The sequence below is a fragment of the Gastrolobium bilobum genome, unplaced genomic scaffold (genome assembly GCF_033153095.1).
Source record: "Gastrolobium bilobum isolate Gb01-03AN ecotype WA unplaced genomic scaffold, APGP_CSIRO_Gbil_v1 utg18271, whole genome shotgun sequence".
Taxonomy (NCBI): domain Eukaryota; kingdom Viridiplantae; phylum Streptophyta; class Magnoliopsida; order Fabales; family Fabaceae; genus Gastrolobium; species Gastrolobium bilobum.
This window is the reverse complement of record NW_026896070.1, coordinates 54,016-81,405: the sequence shown is the minus strand read 5'-3', so window position 1 is coordinate 81,405 and position 27,390 is coordinate 54,016. Positions and strand designations below refer to the sequence as shown.

General features: G+C 32.1%; 3 protein-coding genes across 3 annotated transcripts; 1 reads left to right on the top strand and 2 right to left on the bottom strand.

The window, feature by feature from the left end:
- Positions 1-4,227: 4,227 nt before the first annotated feature.
- On the top strand, positions 4,228-8,057 carry LOC133297628 (3-oxoacyl-[acyl-carrier-protein] synthase II, chloroplastic-like). Its single transcript, XM_061496795.1, has 13 exons — positions 4,228-4,627; positions 4,996-5,198; positions 5,276-5,479; positions 5,662-5,772; positions 5,854-5,949; positions 6,075-6,120; positions 6,218-6,297; positions 6,690-6,758; positions 6,848-6,932; positions 7,200-7,348; positions 7,433-7,513; positions 7,714-7,773; positions 7,884-8,057. Exons 1-13 carry the CDS (start codon positions 4,228-4,230, stop codon positions 8,022-8,024), a joined length of 1,725 nt encoding a protein of 574 aa, XP_061352779.1. The 3' UTR covers positions 8,025-8,057.
- A 505-nt stretch (positions 8,058-8,562) lies between these two features.
- LOC133297629 (25.3 kDa vesicle transport protein SEC22-1) lies at positions 8,563-14,541 on the bottom strand. Its single transcript, XM_061496796.1, has 6 exons — positions 14,326-14,541; positions 13,056-13,304; positions 12,268-12,428; positions 11,988-12,134; positions 9,739-9,815; positions 8,563-9,088 (listed from the first exon to the last, which is right to left on the bottom strand). Exons 2-6 carry the CDS (start codon positions 13,241-13,243, stop codon positions 9,005-9,007), a joined length of 657 nt encoding a protein of 218 aa, XP_061352780.1. The 5' UTR covers positions 13,244-13,304; positions 14,326-14,541; the 3' UTR covers positions 8,563-9,004.
- Positions 14,542-15,940: 1,399 nt separating this feature from the next.
- Positions 15,941-22,050, bottom strand: LOC133297631 (potassium transporter 5-like). The gene is made up of 10 exons (XM_061496798.1): positions 21,938-22,050; positions 21,588-21,810; positions 19,277-19,525; positions 18,426-18,467; positions 18,035-18,295; positions 17,902-17,954; positions 17,515-17,629; positions 17,140-17,394; positions 16,315-17,004; positions 15,941-16,239 (listed from the first exon to the last, which is right to left on the bottom strand). Exons 1-10 carry the CDS (start codon positions 22,040-22,042, stop codon positions 15,941-15,943), a joined length of 2,292 nt encoding a protein of 763 aa, XP_061352782.1. The 5' UTR covers positions 22,043-22,050.
- Between the last annotated feature and the right edge of the window lie 5,340 nt (positions 22,051-27,390).

The window sequence follows — 27,390 nt, the reverse complement described above, 5'->3', positions numbered from 1 at the left end:
GAAAATTGTAATAAGAGATAGGAGAACGTAGAAGAAAAGAGAGAATTTTTTTTAAGATTTGGGGCTTAGGGCATGTGAGGAGGTTTAACTTTGTAAAAATTTTAACAGAATTGTTGATTTGAAACAATTTTAAAATTTTAAATTAGAAATTTTTCCCTCCGGACACACACTTTTTCCTTGAAACAATTATAAAGTACAAGGGGTTAATTGAAACTATAAAGAACCTTGGGATACACCACTCCAAAAGCTAGCTCAAAGGATGGAAGTGCCAAAGCCTTATAAACTCCACATTAGTTGCTCATACAACCAATGTGGGACTATATATCTCAACACGTCCCCTCACATGAGAGCCCATTGGGCTTGAAGAGTGGATGATGCAACAGGCCCAGCCTACCTGTGCTAAGAAATTCCACAAGAGAAAGTGGGGGCGGCGAGGTTTGAACGCGGTACTCCGAGACTCTGATACCATGTAAAGAACATTGGGATACACCACCCCAAAAATTAGCTCAAAGGATGGGATACAACCAATGTAGGACTATATATCTCAACAGAAACAATTAAAAGTACAAAGAGATAATTTAAAACATAGTCAAAGTTCAAAGGGATAACTTATATTTTAGCCTTTTTATTTTTTTCAGAGTTTGATGCTCGTGATGAATGGTCAAGTATTTTATTCGCTGTTATATTTCATAAAATTTTATATTTATTTATCTATTTCAAGTATTTTTGTATTTCGCCACCACAAGTAGATTGCAAATATTCTCCAGGTTATAACATTCACTTCTTTCAAACGCTACACATGAACTAGTAAGGATACACGAACAGCTTTTCAAGAATGGAAAGAGTATAAAAAAGAAATCAATCTTTTGTATTTGGAAAAGTGTGTGTTTTTTAAAAGATACAAACTTAAATTCTTTTAAGACAGAGATAGACACATAGAGGCGAGACTCATACCTTTATTTTTCTTTTATCATTATTTTTTTAATAGGACCCACATTTTTTTATGTCTCTCTTGAAAAATTTAAATTTATATCCTTTTAAATGATACACATTTTTTTCTTTGTATTTTATGCAAAGCACATGAACCTCGTATTTATAAAAGTGGCATATTAGCAATGTGCTATTATTCCGAAAACAAATGGCCCATAACGTTAAAATACTGGCTAGTAAAAGTTTTTGGAATAGACTCCAACGCAACAACGTTTATTGCCAAAAGAAGATGAGGACAAAAGATAAGGTAAGAAGAAGATAAGAACATGTCCAACGTTTATTTGCACAACCTATATCAATAATTGTTCCTTGTTCTATTCAGTGGATGTAAAGGACCCATTTACAGGGATATTCGAAATCGAACTAATATAATCAAAATGATAAAATTTCAGTCGACAAACTGAAAGCTGAAAAAATTAAAAAACTGAGCAAAACTAATTGAATTGAATTAACTTTCGGCTTCAATTTTGAAACTAATCAAATTTAAACTTTAATATTTTACCTAAGAAATTAATGTTACTTATACTTATTGAAATGGCATAACAAATCAGCGGATCAGCCCATCAAACTTAAAATTTACATAAAAAGTATATGATTACAGGCCATTAAATTTATTGGGTGTAGGAATACTGCAAATATGTTTTTATGTGTTTAGCGTGTGGAGGAGCTCAACTGGATTATATTACAAATTAACAAATTAGATGCTGTAAGGTGACATTGTATAATAAATAGATCGATGGCGATTCCCACAAGGGTCAGGTGACAGGCTAGAGAAAGCATATTTCTTCCGAATCTTCTGCAATACCCTCTTCAGACAAATTAGAAAGGACGCCAAATATGCCAGGAAACTGCAATCTAAACAATTCCATTATACTATATAATATCTTTCATCAGTGTTCCTTTTTCATTTCGATATAGAGAACCACTTGTTTCTTTCCGGGTTGCAAATGAATGGTCTCAACTTTCAAGCACATAGTCAAGCCCATGTACCAACAACCATAAGTGAGTTTTTGAATCTCTCTCTCTCTCTCTCTCTCCACCCAACAATATTAATTCTGAAGCTGCCTTTGTGTGTCTGCGAGTGATGAGTATTCTATTTTATGGTTGATTGCTTCCTATGTTCCATGAAAGCGATTAAATGGGGATTGAGTACCGGGAGTGATCTCAGTTATTTATTCCCCAAATCTAAGCCTCTCTTGGTTTATATTTAGAAAAAGACTATTATATCATGTATTAATTAACATGACATGGTCATACGAAAAAATCTTAACTATATAAAGATGAATAAATAGTGATAAGAGAAGAGAGAAAAAAATATAATGATAAGAAGTTACAAAATTATTACTATTAATTTAATTATTGATTATATATTAAGATCTTCTCATATGATATATATGATATAATCATGTTAATTAATATACAAGAGATCTATTTCCATTCCTAATTTCAGATAGTGTCAACCTTGTCAGAGCCTGTTAAAATCTTATTAAAGTCCTGGGTCGTTTGGTACCTGAATAATATTAATATATTACACATTGCAACACCGAAGTTTCGTACACCATGCATTCTTTATACATAAATTTTATATATTCAAGTTTCTAATTAAATATTATTTGATTAATAAAGTAATAATTGCTTATCATTATTAAAGCTCGTATATTATTCAAGGATGTAAAATAAAAAATAAAAATTTTGACGTGAGAGAATCATTTTCCTTTTACTATTAATATGTTTTACATATATTTGGGCAACATCCTACAGATCTACTACCAAAATTTTTTGTAATATTCTTTTTTCTGGTTTGTTTTATCCTTTTTATTCTAGTTGTTATTAATTTGATACAATTTTCATAATTAGTTAAAGCTTGAAAGTAACAAACAGAAGTAAAATATTGTAGAACATGCTTGGTTGCATTCAGAACTGCCATCTTTCGAGCGAAATCTATATAAACGAATAAACGATACATAGCACATATATATTATGGGTTTAAAGTTTCTAAAGTTATTTTAAATAATTTTATCTGATGTTCATCAAAATATACACAAAAAGTGTATAGGATTCATCTTTTTTTTCTCTCTTTTCTTTTTACATTGATCCACATGGATCCCACACAAATTTTTGTGTGTATTTTTATGAACATTAGATAAAATTATCTAAAATAACTTTAGAAGCTTTAAACCTATATATTATTTGAAAGTTTTTTAAAAAAGTCTATTTATTATCAAGCTTACTAATTTATTTATTATTTAGATATATAATTCATAATTCATTATATTTATTAATTATAAATCGAACACTAAATTTTGTATTTAACCTTTAACAAAATTTAAGTTTTTTTAATCTATTTGAAGGCATTCTTATAATACAGGTATCTACATATATTTTTAGGTTAAGTAAAACATTTATATTTTAACCAAAACGCCAATGGATCGTATTTAACATTTTAAAACAAATATAGACTTATTTAAGGAAAACTTAACCTAAATTAATCGATTTATAGTATCTACATGTTTGGTGACGCAAACAGAAAAGTAACACTTACTAATATATATGTACTTTTAAAGGAAATAAATATTTTGTGCTGTGTCAAAGGTTCGACGATACCAAATCACTAGGTTTGGTTGAATGGTGAGACTGAGGGGTTTAAGTAGGTTGTATTAGGTTATGTATTGAATATCTACTTGTGGTAGACGATACCAATTAAGAATCTAAATTCTAAAGCAAACAAACTACAGGTCAGTTGGTACACATTTAATTAAAATGGAGTAAGAAATTAAGGATGAATGTAAGAAGTCAAAATGAAATTTTTTTTTTTTTTTTTGAGGTTACAAGGAATTGAACGCAACACCCTACACTACACACACTCCTAACACACACCCCACACCACTAGGCTAACCCTAGTGGTGCTCAAAATGAAATTTCTTTGGCAAGGCCAATCATGCACTGCATGAGTGCTCTATTTATGTTGGATTCAAAATTGTCAGGGGAAGTTGTACATATACATGCAGATGCATTTTGCACGGCTACTTACAGAGCTTGGTTTTGGTTTCCTGGACGACTCTGCTTGCGGAAGTTTCACACATTTATTGCATGTCATCTAGTGAATGATAATGACCTGTTTCCTGTTTTCCCTTCCATTTCTTGTTTCATCTTCTTTTATGACCTTCTGCCTCTGAATTTTCCATCTGGGTCTCTTCACTTTTTTCCTCATCCTGGAAGGTCTCTGTGTCATCATCAATGGGACCTTCTTTTGTGGCTTCCCCTCTCTGCACATGGCTAGTGGCTGCATGCATGTCTGTAACGTACGACAAACATCGCTCTAAAAGGTTCCCCATGCATCAGCATCAGTCTCCAAAGAGGCTTAGTCAATGGGCAACTAGGCCAAAGAAGTTCTTGTCCAAATGCATTAATGGTGGACGACCTTCTGATTGTACAAGTATAATGCTTTCACCTTTCTGTGGATATGGTATTCAAAATTTGATTTCATGTCTTGCACTTGAACCGTACAAGGAATGTTATAATTCAATGGGGCTATCTTCCTACTTGTCCTCCTTTGTCAACAATGCCTCTTCCCTCTTTGGCTCAAAAGCGGCCTCATCTGGAAGGATTTATTCAACAAGTCTAGCTTCCAATTCAGGTATATATCACAACACTTTAGTTGGGCTTATTTTGATTCTTGGCAAATTGGCAAACTTGTTTCCTTATGCATGGTTGCATGCATAAAGGAAAATAAGGCCTCTAAATTCTATATGTTCCAAAGTCCAATCTTTGGAATGTATCAGTTGGCTCAACTATTCAAATCCTTTGCATGAGATCTTCCACCATTAGGGAAAGGAGAGTGTTACCTCTCACTGTCTAATAGCCCATACTTTTAGACCCCAAAATAGAAAAAAGATAATTTCAATCTTTAAATTGTAGCTGCAAGCTTTATTCTCTTACATATCTAAGTGTCTTAGAAGTTCAAAATATCTTCTTAAATGCGTAGAGATTACCTTCTAATTTTAGGCAAAACTATGGCGGTGACGATGAATCCTTCAGAGAAAGTCACCAGAAAGAAGAAACCACTCATAGAGCGAAGGGTTGTTGTAACAGGGTTAGGAGTAGTAACCCCAGTTGGTCACGATCCAGATTTCTTCTATAATAATCTCCTCAGTGGCATCAGTGGTATTAGTGAAATAGAGGGCTTCGACTGCACACAGTTTCCAACGGTACATACTGCATTGGCTCTCATTCATTGTAGTAACTGATAACAACATCAAATTGAGTGTAGTATTCTTTCAATCAGAGAATTGCTGGAGAAATCAAGTCCTTCTCAGCAGATGGATGGGTCTCATCTAAGCTTATTAAAAGAGCGGACAAATTCATGCTTTACATGCTCACTGCTGGTAAGAAAGCATTGACAGATGGCGGAATCACAGAGGAAGTTGCTGCAAAGTTAGACAAAAGTAGATGCGGAGTTATAATTGGCTCAGCACTAGGAGGCATGCAGGTGATTCTCTCAAATTTCTTTTCTTTTCTTTTCTTTGACAGCAAGCAACAATTTTGTTATTTTCTTTTAAATTCAGTCCTTGTTGTTTTTGTATTTACTTTGATGTATTAAGCATGAATATCCATTCTAATCAATTTCAATGCTCCTCCATCTTTTACATTTCTGTAATATATTTCTGTCAGGTGTTTAGTGATGCTATAGAAGCACTGAGGGTTTCGTACAAAAAGATGAACCCTTTTTGTGTACCTTTTGCTACAACTAATATAGGTTCTGCTCTCCTAGCGATGGATCTGGTCAGTTTATGTAAAAACAAGATTGTGGCCACACACGGATTATACTTGAGAATGTAGGTTTATTTGCATCCGAAATTGCAGGGATGGATGGGCCCCAACTACTCGATCTCGACAGCTTGTGCTACAAGTAACTTTTGCATACTGAGTGCAGCAAATCATATCACTAGAGGTGAAACTGTAAGTTCTTTGTTTAGCATCAGCATTTATCATATAATACTTGCATTTTAACTAGAGCTTTACACATTCGAATGTCAAACACAGAAATGAAAGCAAATAACCCTTGTTAATCATATGGAATTCAGGACATGATGCTCTGTGGAGGTTCTGATGCAGCAGTTATCCCAGTTGGTACATAATATGCTTCTTTGATTGTAGATGTGCTTTGACTAGTACAATTTCATCATTAATCAACTTAACATATTTCACTTTAAAACTGGATTTGCAGGCTTGGGAGGTTTTGTGGCTGTCAAAGCTCTTTCCCAACGGAATAATGAACCAACCAAGGCTTCACGTCCATGGGATTGTGTATAGCATTCACCTTTCCATCTCTCTCTTTTTTCCTCCTTCCCTTATCTTTCACAGTTGTGTCACTTGATTGCCTATAAATGTAAAATCATATTGCTAGCAATACGTCTAAGTTCAATAATGAATACAAATGTTATAACTTCTCTCTGAAAATCCATTTTATAAATTGCTTTACTTCCTCTTTTATGTATATAACTTTTCCTACTATTTTTTTTATTGATATTGCTGATTTTAGGTCCTCAAAAAATGTGTCTATCCGAACTAAATTGATTAAAAGGAATGAATTTTGTTACATGACAATTCTAAAACTTCACATGCTCACATACTTACCGACATGCTAAGTAGTATTTTAGCCTACATCTTACCTAGAGAAGAACATTCAATTTGAGCAGAATCGTGATGGATTTGTTTTGGGAGAAGGAGCTGGAGTTCTCCTTTTGGAAGAACTTGAACATGCTAAGGTATCCTGACTTGGATTTTTCAATTTTTCACAAAATCTACAATTTGGGAATGATACTGTTACTAATTTCATCTCTCATTAATATCCTAGGAAAGAGGAGCAACAATATATGCAGAGTTTCTGGGTGGAAGCTTCACCTGTGATGCATATCACATGACTGAGCCTCATCCTGACGGTAAGTATGTAGTTATATGAAAAGCATAGTCGGGATTTAGTTATTCTTACCTCCAATCACCCCCTATAAACCATATTTTTAAATTTTAAGAGGAGTTATTCCAGATGACATACCTAACACAATATCTTATCATTTAAATAAACCACAAGGGTGAGGTAATAAAAATATGTTATATGTGTGGCACTCACATTTGCAGAACTGTAATAATAATAAGAAAAAAAGTGAGTACAAGGGCTAGTTTATCGGTGTGTGTATATTCTGGTACAGGAATTGTTCTTTGCATAGAGAAGGCCTTAGCGCAGTCAGAGGTTGCCAGAAGAGATGTTAATTATATAAATGCGCACGCTGCATCTACTCTGACAGGTGATCTAAAAGAATATGAAGCTGTGATCCGTTGTTTTGGAAAGAACCCAGAGGTAAAATCAAGGATTCAACTCGTACTCAAATAATTAATATATTAGTGTATTTCTTAACTCTATTAAATTTTATGTCGTCTGCAGCTTAGGATAAACTCAACAAAATCCATGATTGGTCATTTACTAGGGGCCTCAGGAGCTGTGGAAGCAGTTGCAACAGTTATGGTAATTAGCTTCTCATTCTCTATATACATTGGTTATGTCTGAAACTTCGAATAGTTCGAATGTTCGATACTGTCGATAACTTTTAATTCAGATAGGGCTAAATGACTATTATTACCTTTTTATGAAAAAAATCTGTTAAGAGTGGTTAGATCCTTTTTAACTTGTGTGTAGTTAAAAGTGTTTTCCTTCTGAAACTCTAGGCAGTAAAGACGGGATGGATCCATCCAAATATCAACCTGGAGAACCCAGATAAGAACGTGGTATGTTTCACAGATTCTTCAATATACTAACCAGAATAAATGCTTATGTCTTTCCCTCTCACAAGCCGATAAGTTAGTTGTAACTGTTGGATTGACTGTATTTGAGGTAGGACTCGAGTTTCATTGTGGGCTCGCAGAAGGAACGTTTGGACATCAAGGTGGCTCTTTCAAACTCATTCGGTTTTGGTGGACACAACTCGTCTATTTTGTTTGCACCTTACATTGCAGATGAATCTGAATCTGGCGTGTGAAGACAAATACGAGGTTCGGACAACGTTAATAAAATGAGGCTGAACATTTAGAAGCCTAGTCTAATGATACAGGAACTTCCTCAAGCTCTTTCATTTATTCTGTTAGAACAAGACATTGTGACATCTGAACCAAATAAATAATATCAACCTCTAGTCAAACGATTGCTCAAAGTTATTATAATACGATCATTAATAGCTAAAACAAATCATGTATGAAGGGTATTTCTTTTCTTAAAATTCTCGAGAGGTTTGACAACACATGCAATTAGAACTTCTAATTCGTCTACACGCTAACGATAAACGCATCCCAACTTCATGGTTATATCAAAATTTAATAAAGCTCCAATTATTCCTTACGGCTTAGGTAAATAGTGGTCAACGGAAACTCCCCACTCAGCAACTCCAAAAACCTTTCTAGCAGACAATGAAGTTTCCATTCAAATATAATTACGTAGAGAACTAATAATTACGTAGTTATTTTAAATGCAACACTTCTCCTTAAAAAGGCTAGATAATGGGACTCAACAGTTCTTGGCCATTCTATTACTCGTGACAAGTAAAGATGAAATTAACAAAAAGTCATATAAAATGTAATTCTAATTCAGCTGAAACTCAAATTGAAAAAAATAAAATCAAAGGGTTATACAATTGACTCATTATCAGTAAGGCAATAGTTCTGAGTAATAAACATTTTTAAAAGAAATGCCTACATGCGTCCCCAAGGACTTAAGTTTTCTATACTTGCCTTCTTAGACTCTTAGTCTTAAGGTAAAAGGTCTCAGCTCCAGAAAGCCTGATAGGGCCATGCTCAAATGTAACAGAGGATAGTCTTTTTTAAACCAAAGTTGTCCACAAAAAGTAGACATCGTCCAAAACGTATACGGGTCCAACCTATCTGTCCAAGTCTCGATAGTCTTGGGACAAAAGAAAGTAGTCAAAGCAGCACAAGCCAATATAAAAATGTCATATACTATGCTCGATCACCAAAGCTTGTTTTTGACCCAGAAAAGTAAGAAAACAACTCCCAAAACAATAGCAACAGGTGCCCACTTCCGAATCAGAGCCTACAATAAAGATTCCGTTTTGAATTATACATCCAAGATGTTTATAATAAATAAAATCAAAACATGGGCTAGAAGCTTGAAAGGGACACGATGCTTCTTAACGCTTGCCAGGGTTAAATCAGATCCATACAAAACCTGTTGATACTTGGAAATCATGATACAGGATTTTGTCTACAATAATCAAATTGGCATAATAAAGAATTACTTAACCGAGGTAATAGCAATAAGAAATATCCCTAACATGGATAAAGAAACCTCAGAACCATTTATCAACTTTAGTTATTTATTTTGATTAAAAAAAAATCCCAGTTGCCTAGACTATTTCAAATAGCTAAAAATAAAAAGTAAACCCTGATAATGATATTCAGATAAAGCAAATGCAAAATTGCACAATTTATGCTAGCTTTCAGGATAATCTGCATGTTGCATGATTCTATATAAATTAAAAAACAAGTCTTGTTTACCGGAAAAAAAAAAAAAAAAAAACGCAAGTCTTACCACAAAACTATTTACAACTACAGCTGGATAGTTTCCAAGTGAACAAAAGTCAAAACTGAATTAAGCAATGTACATCAGCAACCAAGGAAGAACATATCGCCAAAATCATTAGAAGTCATATACATGATGTACTTAAACTGAAAAGGACTAACCTGTTGATTTAAATCTTTAGCCTTATCAGCATATATGCGAGATTCTGATGATAAGCGGCTGGACATTTGGCTGACCTCTGCACGTTAGAATTTGAAATCAAATGTAGAAAATAAACTTTGTAGTTCACAAGGAAGTATAAACAGCAAATATACCAAGACACAAACAAAAAGTGTGGGAAATAAGAGTGTGAAATTATCACGATAATGAAGGTGGAACTCTGAAAATTCTGAAAAAAGTTTCTGAGAAAAATCTTGAAACAGAAACTCATCCAGTTTTATAACTAGAAATGGGAGATCATAAGCTAATAAGCATTTGAATACAATGCTAGCAAGATAAAACCAACATGCATTGATTGCTTTGGGAGTGTGTGACTACAGCAGCCTTTCCCAAATTATTGGAAGGGCAAAGGCACCTCTTGCTTTTAATTGAGCATGGTAGTTATCCCTAAACCAAAGATCATAACTGAAACTTGTAAGAAATAAGAGAAAAACTAATGTATATTACCTGAATGATCCCTCTACCCTTACTTTCCCTAATTAATTAACTAATCCACTCTGTCTAACTACTTTGTCTTCCCTTTATTCTTCCAAGTAAAATACCTCCGAATCAACTAGGAACTTAGGTCCCACTGGATGAGCCACTAATGCTTTCTTCAGCTGGGTTACTTGAAATTGAAGCTGGAAGGCAATTGTACCCATCTGCTCGAGGATCAAATCTGGCCCATTTCCCGTTTTAGCATTGTAGTGCTTTTCCCCTATAAACTTGGGCACTAAGTTCAAAAATGAGCTTGTTGGCAGAATTTCCAATTTCATCCTTCTGCATGGATCCAATTCATAAGACCGATTTGGGCCTAGCCAATTAAGTAAAAAATTCGACCCACTTTGCAGAATTTCAATTCTTCCCCTCCCTTTTTCTCCTTCTCCAGAACCAAATTGTTTATTCTAGCAGGACATACCTTGCTGCTGCATATCAATGGCGGCTTAGTTGGGGATGGGGACATAGGTAGACTTTGTATAACCCTGATCTCCATGGCTGCGGCCACATACTCCTTTTGCCTTTGCTCCATCGCGATGCTATTAGTCATACATGCATCCAAGTTCAACGATAGAGACTTGGCTAGCAAGTTCAAACTCCAAGGCTAGGTCTAGTGGTTTCCATGGTGATTGTCATGTAACCAACTCTCCTAAAGTTTAACCTATTAGGTAAACACATGGGGCAGCAAGGATCGAACACTAGACCACTTGTTCGATCCTTAAGCGGCAATGATCGAACACTAGACCACTTGGTCAGACCCTCTGGATCAAGCAACCAATTATCCCAAAAGCTTAAGTGGTTAGGTGAAGGCAAACAAATGGTTTATATTATATCTAACCATGGTGAAGCTATCTCTAATCCTCCTCTAAACATGTTTTATAATTTTCTATTGCATTGTAGATTGCAACGAAGCTATCTCCCGAGAGGGTCGCACCTTCACTCTTTCTTCCCCACAATCGATTCTCTGCTTCTTCATCGAAGGATGCAACATCTGGTTAAGCTCATAAAAACTCGAATCCCACAAACAAGGCTATAATACCTGATCACTGGTCACCTTCAAGAGCACAACTGAATTTTTCATTTCTTCCCCAACAAAAGATCCAACAAGTCGGACCAAAATTGTTAGGAACCCATGATGGAAAAAGAGAAAAGAAAATAATGATTTTAATATTTTATTGCTTGACTGAAAATGAACATAACAAGAAGAAAGATCTTTCCTCCAAGGATTTCCTTTTTCACAACTAACCACTTGCTCGGTTCTCTGAAAGTACAATTTCCCAAATGATCCCAGTACCTTTACTTACTTTATTACTAATCCCCTCTAACTACCTAACTATTCTAATTGTCTAAAGTAACTATTTTGTCTTCCCTTTATTCTTCTGAACAAATACTCTTTGTCCTAAACAATCACCCCAACACAGAAAAAACATTTAAAAAATAGGGGAAAAAGGACTATCATTAATCATTCAGCTAAAAGACCCATGTTTCTATTTTCTTCTCTTTTTTATGGATAATAATTAACTGAATTTTATTAAAAAGATGGCAATAGGGCGAGCACAACTGCAGGGGAAGTTAAATTAGTAGAAGGCTAGAATTTCATATTCTATTCAAATTAAGGAGGCTTGTAGCTATAAATTTGGATGTTGCAGCCCAACCAATCAGCAGAGATAAAGTTACAACTACAACTATTCAGAAAATAGAAGGAATATCTTACGGTCCAACTGTTCACCAACACCAAGAACTTCCTGCACATTTCGAGTCATTATCTGGTGGACTTCATAGAGTTCATCATTCAACTTTGCAATATTGCGCTGCGTATGGGTATCCTGGTAAAGTTTTTTTGTTTTTTGTATAAATGTATCTTTTCAAAATTTTAAAGAAAAAAAAGAAAGAAAGGGAGAATAAACACCAGAGGAAAAAGATAATAATACTATGAGTAGTATATGATAGAAAATGATGCAAAAATAAAGGAAAAGTATTAAAATGATATCTACCAAACTTAATGAAGGCATAGGGTCTGGCAGCAGTTTCAATTTGAGACCCATTGACTCGCTCAAACTCAGTCCTGAGCTCTTCAAGATATTGAAAGGCTAGTTTCTTAGGGTATGCACGATCACACATTGTCAGGTAACAGACACGTCCTTCAGTAATATAACTAAAGTTCTGTCAAGGCTACTCTAGGTTATGAAAACTTATCCTAATAAAGTTAATGCAAACAAATATATATATATATATATATATATATATATATATATATATATGGTAGTCTTGTAGACAAGGAAGTAATGTTGTGGAGCATCATAACCAGTATCCCATTTTGCACATGCATAACATATATAAAAGCACATCCTGAATTGTGATTCTAGAACAAAAGGAGATACTAATCTATCCTAAAAAAGAAAACAGACAGTAGCCTCTTCTAATGTCCCAAAACAAAAGATTTGCAGCTATAAGGGGAAAAAAAAAAAAAAGTGAACAAATAGAAATAATGATCAGGAAAGCATCCCAATCCTCTGGACAGGACAGGAGGCCTAGTAATTACACTAAGATAACAGCATATTATAGAACAGAAAACTATGTACACTTCCATATTCTCATAGATGAACTTCTTGTGTGCATGATGTTATTATCAATTCTCATACAATTCTTGTGGCTCGGGATTTACTATTATGTTCAGATACTACATGTATATTACAATATGAGAGTGGAACAAGCAAGATAACCAAACAATTTGTATACTACCACCACTAAACAATTATGGAATACAAAAGCACAAGGATACTGGAAAACATAAGGGCCAGTTTCAACTGACATCCTCGATGCGTCATTCTGTCCTCTTGAAAGACTTTTAAACAATGCCTTAACTTGCTGTTTGTAAAACTCAGCATCTTTAAGATCACGGCCATCATCAAGTCCCTCAGCTAGTGGAAGACCATCAGTGACACGAGCAATCATAGTCAATTTCACCATTATTTTTTAGTTTATAAACTCCCTATTTCAGTTTAGAACTTCGCAAACAAACCAAAATGCCCTGCAAGACCAGTCCAAAGACAGTGACAAAACCAAACTTGGTCAGAATCTGGACACCAAGTATAATTAAAAGCATGATATAAAAACATGCATTTCCTTTTTTTCTTTTGATCAATAATTAGACAAGGATACAAATATACTTAACGGGAAAAGAATCACGATCTCTTGTACCTACCAACACCTAAGAGGTTATAACTTATAAGCATTGAGGGTGGTAGCAGCTACTCAAATAATGATACCACTTGTTTGCACCAAAATCTCTCCCTTATTTTTCTCAACTAATTACACCTCTTGTTTTTCTTTCAACAGTTGATTTAAATACAATCAACGGTAGTAAGGGTAGGAAGATAAATAGGTAGGTAATATAACCATTCCCAGAAACATAGGAAAAGAATCACGATCTCATGTACCTACCAGCACCAAAGGGTGGTGGCAGCTACTCAAATAATGATAGTACTTATTTCCACCAAATTAGATTAGAGAAGTCATTATGGGCAATGAAACAAGGTCAAGGTTAAATAACCGATGCTCTGCAAATCCCAGAATTTAATTTTTCATCTAAGTCTATTAATGAGGCAGAATGAGAAGGAGAAGGGAACGAAGTGAAGAAAAAAAAATCCGAAATGAGCCAACAACTATTGGCTCAAGTGATAAGCCAGATGTTTTGAGTTAAAGCATGTGAATGAAGAAAATGGTTTTGGGATAATCACCCATATATATATATATATATATATATATATATATATATATATATATATATATAGGTCAAGCCGAATCAGTCTGATAAAGGATGAAGAGCTGAAGAAGAAAAAAAACCGTAATGATATGGTTGCCAAATTTGATTAAACAAATGTTTCATATGCTAAACTATACTAAACTAAACAAAACATATAATTCCAAATAAAAAAGAAGTTTTATGTTTGCATTCCTTTAGATGATAACAGTGAACTGCAATATCCCTAATCCAGCAACGCATATTGTAAGATTCAGATTCAGATTCAGATTCAGTAATAAGTAACTACCTTATGCCTCCTCATACTCATACTCATACTCATACTCATGCATTTGGGTTGGGCCAATCTGACGGAATCACCAATTTCAGAATACGTTAGTCGGAAAATCTTGCAGATGAAGCAGTTACCTAAACAATGACGGCAACAGACCGTGGTGGAAGCGGAATAAAGACCAAGCCTTTTTTAGAGCAAAAGAACAAGTTAACTACACCGTTTTGCTTTTGTTTTATGTTTTAGTTGCATTAGTTTGAAAAGAATTTATTTTGAAAGAACTTATGTTAAAAAATTTACTCATGATTAAAAATAATATTTTAAATCTAATTCTTTTAAAATATAATTTTATTTTGGGAAAAAATTATTAAAAATACATTAAAATTAATATAATTTGAATTTTAAATTGATACGTATTATGCCTTTTGGTAAAATTAAAATGATAAATATTATATGCTGAAAGATACTGATTGGCGCAGTTAATAAAATGGTAATCAAATTCAGACTTCAGTCTTTTCCATCCACACATCTAATGTATTTAACTATTTAAGGTATAAACTTAAAAATTCAGTTTTAGAATTTTATTTTTTTGAAGAACGTTATTATATATGTATTTTAATTATATAAAAAAATTAACTAAACATGTTAAAAAAAGTGACTCGGAAGAAATATTTCTCTTCAAAAAAATAGAAAGATTTTCGTTTACCAAAAAAAAAATAAAATTCAATTCTGAACCGCACATGGGAATTTGAGTGTTATTGCTTAAACAATTTTACCCAGAATGATTTAAATTTAATTTGTATATATTGATTTTATACATTTCATTAAAGGGTTTATCATCTATCATTTAACATGATCACAAAAATTTTTCTACACACACAACATTTTGTGGGACCCCAGCAAAAAAAAAAAAAAAACTTCGGCATGTAAAACGAATCTCTATAATATAATAATACAATCACTTTTCCTACCACATAACTCTTATAAAAATCCTTCATTAAATCCTGTAATACTACCGTACAAAATAAATGTAAACCGTTGGGTCCATCTAACCGTTCATTTCTTTGTTCAAATCTTTCTCTTTTTTCAATATTTAATTAACAGTTTTAACCATTTATTATAAAATTAATGGCGAATAATTGTGGACAACTGGTTTCGGTACCCATACAAGTCTCCCTTACCATCTCCTTAAACACACACAGCACCGAAAATAATGATGGCTTCTGTTTGACTGTTTGACTCCACATAGGATTCACTGTATAGAGTAGAGTGTCTTCGATGAAGTTGTACCACTGGGATTGCTCAGAACTTTTAGAGAAAAGGCTATATAATTCAAGACTTACATGATTTGGTGGAAAAGTTACAAATTTTAAATAAAAATCAAAGATATTTATATCATATGATACACCTTTTTTATTATTGGAACAGAACATTCACTTAACTCCAAGAAGCTTGTTTTACTGATTGTTTATATAATGGGAATCATCCGTTCATAATTTTTATTTTTTACAAATTACACTGAAACACTCTTGATTAAAGTATGACCGATCCCCTCGATAATATATATATATATATATATATAGTCTAATTAACCTAATAACCTCAGCAACTCACGTATATATATATATAGGTGTCATATTTCATATGTCATTCCAACCTTGAGAAGTCTATTACGGGGGATTGCCATCAAATTGTCCCCTTGGCGAAAGTTCTTTCTCAGGAAGCTATAAGCATAGTTGACAACTATCTTATTCAAGATGGATGAATTTGGCTGAGCTACTACCTCTGCTTCCGCCAGCATATACACCACACCCTTCTCCTTTGCTTTCTCTATAAATTTAATCTCCTCTTCAGCTCCCTGAATGGGAGGGGCAGTGAAACTGGATGACTTCACACCAATTGATTGAATAGAATCTGATGAGGTCGTCCCACCTTGATTTGGTATTATTCTTACACAAGAACAAGAACTAGTAGTAGACCTACCTTGTGGGATGTCTGCCATCTCACTCTCATTAATAATGTTAGAGACAGGTACTTGTAATTCAGTTGTTGTTGTTGTTGTTCCCTCAACCTCCAGCTGCATAAAGCTTTCTTGTTGAATAAATCTCTTCAGATTTTGTATTAACTCTGACTCAAACTCGGCAAGATCCTCAAGTACATCATTGTAACCATGCCTCACGACACAACGAAACATTCGATACTCTCTTGGTTCCACATGCCGAAACAAAAACCTCTCTTCTGATGCAACTCTACTAACAGGAATAGCCTTGATGGAAACAAACACAACAACTGAATGGACAGATGGTACGCTGGCTATTAAGTGTTGGAATATAGGAGGAATGCCTTGTACGAGCTCAGAATACAGAAGTCCCATTCCGGGCACTCGGTTCACGTCTTCTTTGTTCACCAGTTCCCTCAAATACTCACTAGAAACCTTGTTCTTTAGTTCAAACATGTATCTTGCTCTGTGCACATAATGCCATATTCCCATTACTGCCGTCAAGAAAAGAGCTAATGCAATTGGAAGATAGCCTCCTCCTGTGAACTTGGTTAGTTGAGACGTGAAATAAAGAAGCTCCGTGCAACCGAATACCAAAAAGAACGTAGCCACCCGCCATAGGCTCTTCTTCCATATAACAAGCATTATGAGGGAAACCAGGGATGTTGAGATCATCATATCACCAAGAACTGCAATTCCTGCATGCGTTCAAAATAGCACTTGCCCACTTGTCATGCTTTGCTAATTAATTATAATACTACAAAAAGCTTAATTAGAATTTTGAATACACATGGCAGAGAAATTAAGGATTTTTATAATTAGCATTTTATTACCATATGCGTGACTAATCTTTTCTGTGGTCTTGAAGGCAGCACAGACGACAATACACGCAATCATGAACATGTAGTTGACCTCAGGAATATACACCTGACCCCGGTGCTTAGTGGAAGTATGCACGACCTTAACTCTTGGGAAACAACCTAGACTTAGAGCCTGGGATATAATGGAAAATGCTCCTGATATCATTGCCTGGCTGGCTATGATGGCAGCACCAACAGCCACAACAAATGTTGGCCAATATAAGGAGTCTGCATGTTATACACAATAAAGTAAAAAACAAAAGTGATCAATTTATTAACTAAACTAAAATTTACTAATTAATGCTAATTTGAACTTCCATGATTGCTCTTTAAAATTAATCAACTTACGCGGTATACTTGCATAGAAAGCGTTATCCACTTTCTCGGGGAACTTTCGTAGAAATGCTGCTTGCCCACAATATTGAGCCAATATTGCTGGACATGTAACGAAAGAAAAGCTAATCTGCAACAGGTAATGTATGATGTTGATCAATTTAATTGCAACTAAAATAATTAATTGGCGGTTCCATATATAGCTTTTCAATTTCTATACGGGAATTGGCCACAAGTTTTGCAGAGAACACAATGATATGGGTCCGCATAAGAAACAAACAATAATATTGTGCAAGCAATGTAATGTAAAATAAATTGATGTTCGACAAATTAACTCTTTTAGCATATATATGCCTTGAACTAGAAGTATTGCGTAGTAGAAGCATAAAATTATTTACTTACTTGAATGGCTCGGACATTAAAGTGACCCAAGTCGGCAAACATGGCCTCAGATCCTAAGATTATATGTTTCTTAATTAGAATTAAAGAATGATACAACTAAATTAACAAGATTAAAAGAGGAGATGCTGCTCACCTGTTATGCATAGAAAGACTCCACCAAGTGATAACCATCCTTGCTTACCGTTCCGTTTGAAGTAGTCAAATATATATTTTGGATAGAAAGCTCGTAATACCCCAATGTCATATTTGAATAAATTGTATAGACCAATTCCACCGATGAATGAAAACCACACTAGAATGATTGGAGCAAATGAGACTCCCACTTTGTCAGTCCCGAATTGTTGCACGGAAAATAGGATGATCAAGATCACTATAGTGATCCCCACTACAGCATCTGAAGAAAAGGACAAAAAAGAGCACGCCCCGCCCCCACACACATTAAAAATGATACATTTAGACACATATTATAACAATTTTTATCACTCTTAAATTAAAAAAATAAAATAAACATTAATTTTACGTACTTTGACCTAGTGATGTACTGATCCCGCTTACCGCAGAAAGAACTGCAAATGCATTGAACAGTATAATTATGTCAAGCCACCATCCAAATCCACGAGTTATATAATCAATAATATTATTACAAATTATTTTTAGTAAGAGTGTAAATAGGTTAGGCTGTTCTACAGGACCCTTCAACCTTATCTATATTAGGTCAGGCTTGGCCTATTATAAATAATCAAATAAAACAGACCAAGATTTTTAAAAAAATCTATTTAAAAAATAAAGCATAAATTTTTTTTTGTACACCTATAAGCCTATATGTCGGTTTATATCATATTATTTATATTAAATAAAATAATTATTTTAATAATTTTGAATAATAAAATAATATTATTTTAGTTATTTTTTATTATTATATATTTAATAGGCTTAAACATGCTAATAGGCCTAGGCCAAAGCTTTTATTTTTTAAATACAGGTCAGACCAAACTTGTAATTTGATCCTACACGGCCTAAAAGGACAAACCTAACATATTTAAGTCAAAACCTAGTCTAACCTAATTTATTTACACCTCTAATTTTTGCTTTACCTCATTTTCTTATGTCATTTTTTTTCACGCAGATTAAGAATTCATTTGTTTCAGTTTAAAAAAAGACATTTTTATGATATAAATATTTTTAGAAATTTTTTTCAAAAATTATTTTTAGCTTCTAAAAAGTATGGAATTTTTTTTTTAATTTTTTTACCTTTTTTAAAAAGTATGAATCAAAAACCGTAAATGGGAAAAAGAGACACACGTACATGATACATATATAACCAGTGAAAACACAATAAAAAAATAGAACAAAGTGAAACTATCAAGAAATTAACCTGAAATTGATGGGGTAAGAATCCCATCTCCTATGACCATGGCAGTTCCCATTATGGCAAGAACTAAAAGGAGAATCCGCGCAAAGTGACTATTCTCGAGGATCTGCTTTAGTTTCTGGGCTCGTTTCAGCTGGCTAGATGGTGTTTCGAGTTTGTAGTTAGAAAGTTCCCTGTCCTCTGGTTGTTGATTTGGAATCAAACTCACCTTTAGATGCCTACATATCAACGAATAGAGTGCAAACGCTCCACCTGGACGTACACAAAGTTATTATTATTATTATTATTATGCTGTAAAATTATACACCATACTAGAAGTAGAAATACATACTATTCATTTTAGTATTAAACATTAAAAGAGTAAAAAAAAAAAAGTAGTATAACCAAATATATATACGGGATTTATATTTTTTATGCAATATAAGAATTCTTATGTTATATTTATATTATTTTTGAATGCTAATGTTTTTAATTTTTTTATTTACTTTATTTTCAGTAAAATCCACCTGAATATATGTGTGCTGTAAACTTATGTTACATAAGAAGTATAAACCCATGTATATATATCACGAGAATTATATTGACAAAATGTATATATATAAACCCATGTATATATAATATAAAGGGTTTTATTAGTCTCAAAAGAAAAAAAAGAAAAAGGTGGGGTACAAAAATCGAAGTAAGAGAAAATGAGAGATGATATCTCATGTGCAAGGTGAGTAATATTTTCCTAATATAAATTATAAGAGTTTGTAAACAACAAATTTGGTAAATATAACCATTCTTATATATATATCGGAAAAATATTTCTACAGTCACTTTAGATAAGATTATTTACAGTTATCCTTATATATATATATATATATATATATATATATATATATATATATATATATAAGTGTTAATAGCTCTCTGGTCACTGCAGATGAGAAAATGTACAGCAACACTTATTTTCATCAGGATTCGGGCCCGTATCCTGATGTATTTTTTTTTTGGACTAAGATACGGCTCCGTAACCTAGTGTTAATAGTTTGCTGCAATTTTTCTCTTCAGCGACAGCAGAAGGACCCATATATATATATATATATATATATATATATATATATATATATATATATATATATATATATATATATATATACTAGATTGATAGACACACGGAAGTAAAGAGCTTTATTAAAATATAAAATATGGCAAAGTGGAAGTTATTATGAAACTGATATGGGGGAGGTGGTTCAATTATTAACTTTGACCGTTTATTCAAAAAACAACAACCTTGTTTTAATCATGCAGTGCCACTGTGCCAGTCAGTTCGCATTTTTTATTTTTTATAAAAGATAAAAACAAGTAAACGGTAGTTAAAGCAATTATAATTACACAACGAGAAACTAATTAAAAGTATTTGCCAATGAATGTTATTGAAAATTTAAAAAAAAAAAAAAATTCTACGAATTCATTATTTTTATATTTTATATGGTCCCATTCATTATTTTTATATTTTATATGGTCCTCTCTAGTCTAGCGCATGCATGAGAAAAGAATGATTTTTTGTTCAAAAAGCTATCTTTTTTAAATAAAGGGGTTCTTCATCACCTTGCTGGAATTTTAAATTTTGAAAAGTAGTATCACGATAGAGTTTATTGATCGTTGATCAATATGATTATACATATACTTAGCAATGATAAGTCTCAATAATTTTTGTTTTAAGGTTTTACAAACATAAAAAAAAGTAATTAAATATTTTCAAATAAAAAAATATACTTTAATAATGCTTTTGTTTATTTTACTCAATGAAAATATCAAAAGATAAAAATAAATTAAAACCCATAAAGCTATAATTATTTTAAAACAGAAACAAATAGGTAATTACAACATAACCATTAAAACAGAAACAAATAGGTAATTACAACATAACCACAATAACGCAAGTGATTAAGTAAGAGGGGGTCTTGCTCTAAAAAGAAGTTATCTTAATAAGGACAAATTTGACACTAAACTCAAAGCACGAGAATCAAACGGGATATTTTGCTTGTACAGCTGAAAACAGAATTAGATAGCTAGCACATGTAGCCAGGAAAAGCAATCAACTGAGTGTAGGGCAGTTGGCAGTAGTAGAGTAGGTAGCGATCTTAGTTCAATTCATATCAAATATATTGAGGTAAGAAATTTTAATCATAACTAAATTCTAATTCAAAATTATCTCATCATCGATTCAAAAAATTAAAATTTCAAAAAAATTAATGAAGCCGATTCACCTTAAAAAATAATTATGATCAATATATATAAAAAAAAATGGTTAATATCTAGAGCGTACCGTTGCCATTATCGTTTGCCCATAATACAATGAAGACATATTTAAGCATGGGTATGAGAACAATGGTATAGATGATGAGAGACAGGACGCCAAGAATGTCGTCGTTGTTCTTAATTGATTTGGGGAAAGTGCTGGCAAACACATAAAGTGGAGATGTACCAATATCACCATATACAATTCCTATGCTTTGAAATGCAAGGAACAGCGTCGTCCTCCAAGGCATCTGTATGTATGTATGTATATAAGTGAATCCAACATATATATACATATACATATAATTAATTATTGTTAAACATGCAGTTTAACAATTGGTAGATATTATTCAATTGGTATGGTTTACCGTTGTTTACCTTGGAGGGGTGGTCTGCAACCATAGAAATTCTTCCAGCTTCCAAATTTAGAGAGTCAACGCGGCGCAGCTTAGCCCATGATACCTTTCGCTCTTTCAGTTTCATCCCTTCCTCTATCCCCATCCCATGATCTCCTTCTCCAGACATGTCTTTACCAGTCACTCTCACTTTCTTTCTTATTAATTAAATAAATGGAGATTGCTTGTTTGTTTTTGCTGGAGATGTTCAACTTGAATTTTGCACTGGTTTTTATAGGCACACAAGTCGGATCTTGATACCCTCATTCATTTCTGTACGTATTATTCTATCATCAATAATTGTACTATTTTATTTTCAAGCCGCGCACCCTCAACAGGTCTATAGTTGACTTTTTTAAGTTCTTGTGAATACTTTTGTCAGTGTACTCATATTTTCAATAGCGGTTGCAAGTGTAAGATTTATTGATTCAATTATATCGGTTTTGCTGCGTCATTGATGTATAATTTACTTCGTCGAGACAAAGACCATGTACAGTAGTAGCATTAAAACTAAAAGCCCCGTGAAATCCACCGCTAAAGAAAAAAGAAGAAGAAAAAAACCGTGAATTATAAAAGGATATATCTATTTATATATAGTTGAGAAAATATGTTATAATTCTTTTTGAAGGTGTTAATTATTAAGGTTCATCTTGAGTCAGATAAATTATAAAGGTCGCCAGCATATCAATTTAATTAATATTATGATAAGAATATTGAAACAATTCATCCCAAAAGTTTGTTCGTAAGGTAAAAAAAATTTAAGTCTATATAAATTATATATTAGAGTATTATATTTCTGATATGGCCGGGGCTCCAAATCTCATATGAGTTTTTTTAATAGCTATGTGCGAATATTGCAATGTTATGTTACAATTACAAAATATAGTAAAAAGCCAATTGGTGCAAAATTTGAGAGAATCTTACACCAAAAATTAGCTTCAAAGGAAATTTCATATATATTTTACACTAAAATTTTTTGTTTTCTTTGTCAAACTTCAAATCTCATATTTTGCATTAGAATGATAACATATTACATGGTAGGTAAACATACCAATTTGCAATTTATTTAAGGGTGTATTGGATTAAGATTTTAAAGTATTTTAATGAATTATTTTTGGACAAAAAAATCCATTGGTATTCAACTAGGATTTTAAAGGATCGAAAGAAAGTCATGTGGTTTTTTATTAGGATTTTAAAATATTATTTTAGAGTCCTTCCAAATCCGTTGGTATTCAATCGAGATTTTAAATAAAGAAAAAATAATCTTGTGGTATTGAAAAATCTAACTATTTTAATGGATTTTCTATTAGTGTGGATTTCGTGAGATTTTTTAGTGAGAAATATAAATAGAATTCTTCTCTCACAATCTCACCCTAAACCGTAAGATTTCTTGAGATTTCTCTATTGCAGTGTCTTCTTCTTCTTTTGGCGGGTCGACTTGCTCGAAATCGGGTTCCACCATGGAAGCTTCATCAAAGCACAAAAACAGCAAATTTTTTAGCGATTATCATCACAAAACAACTCAGAAACAATAACCCAACAAGATTTTAATCTAATTCATTTCAAAAACAGCAGATTTTTGAGCAATTTTTAAGAGTTTTTGAAAGTTTAAAAAATAATTTTTCAAACTATTGATCGCAATTTTTCTTGGCAGAAAAATGTATACTTTTTGTATTAAAAATAACATAAAGACAATGGGAAAATAACAAAGGAACAAAAACTCCCAAATCATTTTTTATTTTAAATCACTGGAACAATATCGATTTAAAGAAATATTAAAACTTTTATAATATGAACCTTATGTTTAATAACAATACATTTATGAACGAAACTCTTCCGCTATAGGAAACGATTTCAAACAATTTGTGTCAATAGATCACTAAAAACTTATTTTTCAAAAGCCCCAAAGCAAATAAGGTTTCAATGTATCGATTGAAAATAATTTGAATTTTTTTCTAAATTTTCATGTAATAAAACTCATAAATTCATATTTAAAATTTTCTTGGAATACGCAATGAAAATATGCATATGATATATGGTTAAAAAACTCTCATCACGTAGAAAAAAACCCCAAGATTTACAAGATCAATTGCAAAAAAACTCTAAACGAAATTTTATCGTGAATTTTACTGACTGAAAATATTATATTAGGTTTTACTTTTTTTTTATTAATATCATTTCATTTTTTTGTTATTTTTCATTAACTCTTGTAATTTTGAATGTTTGTTAAAAATTCATATGATTTTTTAAAATTTTATAAATCCATATTGTCTTTTCAAATCTTATAAATTCTATTAAAATTATTTAAAATCTCATCTTATGAAATCTTAATTGCAAAAATATCTTTTAAAAAAGTATTTAAAATCTCTCCGATTGTAAATAATTTTTTAAAATTTATTAGATTTCTTGTCTTAAAAAAATCTTTTAAGATCATAATTCAATACATCCCTTAATCACTTTTGGAACGATATAAAGTTTTTCTAAAGCTACGTGACATGTTCAACTAATTAATTTTACTTTATTTTTTATAGATAGAGGTGTCATGACGTGCTTTATATATTTTTTTAAAAACTAGTTTCAACCTTGAGTGTCCCCACAATTTCACAAAGCCCAAAAACATTAAATGAATTATAAATACGTATGGCAAAAAAGGTAATTAGAAATGCGTATTTGAATTATTAATGATATCACTGCCCGCCTCGCCTGTTGTTGTCACCGCTTGGTCAACATTGTCAGCGAGTGAGGCCAAGAACCAACACACGCAGTCAGGGAATTTTTTAGATGCTCTAGATCTCATTTATTTCTTCTATTTAAAAAGTGACATTTAGAGAAAAAGTTATTTTTTATTTCTTTTCTCTATTTTCTTCTCAATATGTTTTTGATTGATTCAGACAAATAAGTAAATGGTGATACGAGACTATTGAAATTATTCTCCGGAGGCAAATTCTCCCACATTTCTTGGCGAATTTGATTAAGTGTAAAGAATCAATTTAACCGAAAAGCTTGAAGAGTGAACAATGCAATAGGTAGGTCCAGTCTACCTGTGCTAAAAAATTTCACAAGAAAAAATAGGGGGTGACGAGGTTTGAACCCGGAGCACGAGGCTCTGATACCATATAAACTTTTGGGTTGAATTAGTTCTTTACATTAAGGGACAAAAATTATCCAAAAATTACAATTTCAAATAATATGGTGAAAAATAAATTTTTTAATAATATTATTAAAATATTATTAGATAGATCAAAATATTACTGAAAATATTAGATTAATTTTTTTAATATTATATTTAATTAATTGTCAAACATTATTGGAAACAGGGGGTAATTTTATTAAAATAACTCACTTTTATCAGTTTACCCAAAGACCCTCCTTCTCCATTGACGGTCCAACTCCCTCCGCCACCATAACCATAAGCAATCGAGCAAGCAGAAAAATAAAGGAAGCAGGAACCAAAACAGAAATAATAACAAGAAAAAAACAAAGGGAAATTTTTTCTTTTTGAAGATATTTTTTTCCTTTTTCCCGACAAGGAAATTTTTTTCTCAAGATCACTTTTGCAACTTATATAATCCAGACGAAGAAAATCAGAACTACGGTATTTTTTTTTCTTGTTTCGTGTTCCTTTTTTCATTGGATAAACATGTGGATTCTAGACAAATAGGTCTGCTAAATTGAATCAGCATAAGATTGATGCGCGTCGCGCGCAATGGCTATCACAAGGTATGTGATGAGCATAATAACTTTTCTATTGACGTGTTTTATTGTTCCTTTCTTCTATTTCGATTGGTGGGTGTTGAGAAATTGTAATACCCCATATTTTTATTAATAATAATAATAATAATAATATAATAATAAATATTTTTGGATAATAATGATATTTAGTATTTTTGTAATTAATAATATTGGTATTTAATATTTTTAATTAATGAGTTAATAATAGTTAAAATAATAAGAGGTAATATAATAATAGTAATATTATTTGATTTATGTGATAATATATAATTATATATATATATATATTAGATGATAAATTATGATTAATTGATTTATTAATTGATTGATGATTTATGTATTTATGTTTGATTAATAATGATTGATTAATAATGATTGATTGAAAATGTTCGATTGGTAATGTTCGATTGGTAATGATTGATTGGTAATGTTGATTGGTAATTTGATTAGATATGATGAGTCAATAATGAGTCAGCATTGAGTCAGTAATGTATAAAGCCAAAATCTGAGCCAGATACATCAATAAAGAAAAAAGGAAATAAATGCACGAAACTCATATCCGAGCCCAAAACTTCAACTATAAATAGAGGTCTAGCCTAACCAAACCAATTCACTCTTCAACATTTCTCCTCTACTATTCTCTCTTCTTAGTTTTTTATTCTTCTGGTTACCAACCGGTTCTCTGTCCCAAATTACTCTTTTCTTCTAGAAGTTAGCGAAAACGGAGACCAGGTAATCCTAATCCCTAGAGATTATATTGATATGAATTTTGGTATATGTAATCCTATTCGTAGGTTATTCCTTTTATAAAACTTGGATGTAATCTTAATCCCTAGATGTTCTTAGTATTTCTGTATGAACATTTATATATATATATATAGGTATTTGTTTTTTTTTTAAATTTAAATTACTACATATGATAATTAGAATATGGATACAAGTTATTCCTTAGAATGAAAGAATTCCGAATAAGCTTTTTGAAGTACATGGGAATCGAACTGCAACACACACACCCACTAAACACTACACACCCCACCACCACTAGGCTAGCCCTAGTGGGTTGAATTCCGAATAAGCTTGCAATATATGATATAAACTTTTATTTTAGAAATTATGATTATGTGCATTATATGATATAAAATGTTATTATTTTAGAAATTATAATTATGTGCAATGTATGGTATAAGATTTAATTCAGGTGCAATATATGGATCTTATTGAATAATTATGAAAATTATGGAATTATAATACTCTTTAAGAAAAACTTTCCAAATATGTGTTTTAATGATTGAATTTGAATATTTATAACTATGATAATTGATGTGATGGGATTATTTGAATGACGATGATTGGATTTGAATTTTTCTATGATGAATGTTGAAGATTTGAATTATTATATCCTTGAATAAATTGGAAAGTTATGATGAGGATCAGATTTGGATTTTACTGTGATGAATGTTGAAGATTTGAATTATTATATCCTTGAACAAATTGGAAAGTTATGATGAGGATCATATTTGGATTTTATTGTGATGAATGTTGAAGATTTGAATTATTATATTCTTGAACAAATTGGAAAGTTATGATGAGGATCATATTTGGATTTTTTATTGTGATGAATGTTGAAGATTTGAATTATTATATCCTTGAATAAATTGGAAAGTTATGATGAGGATCGGATTTGGATTTTACTGTTATGAATGT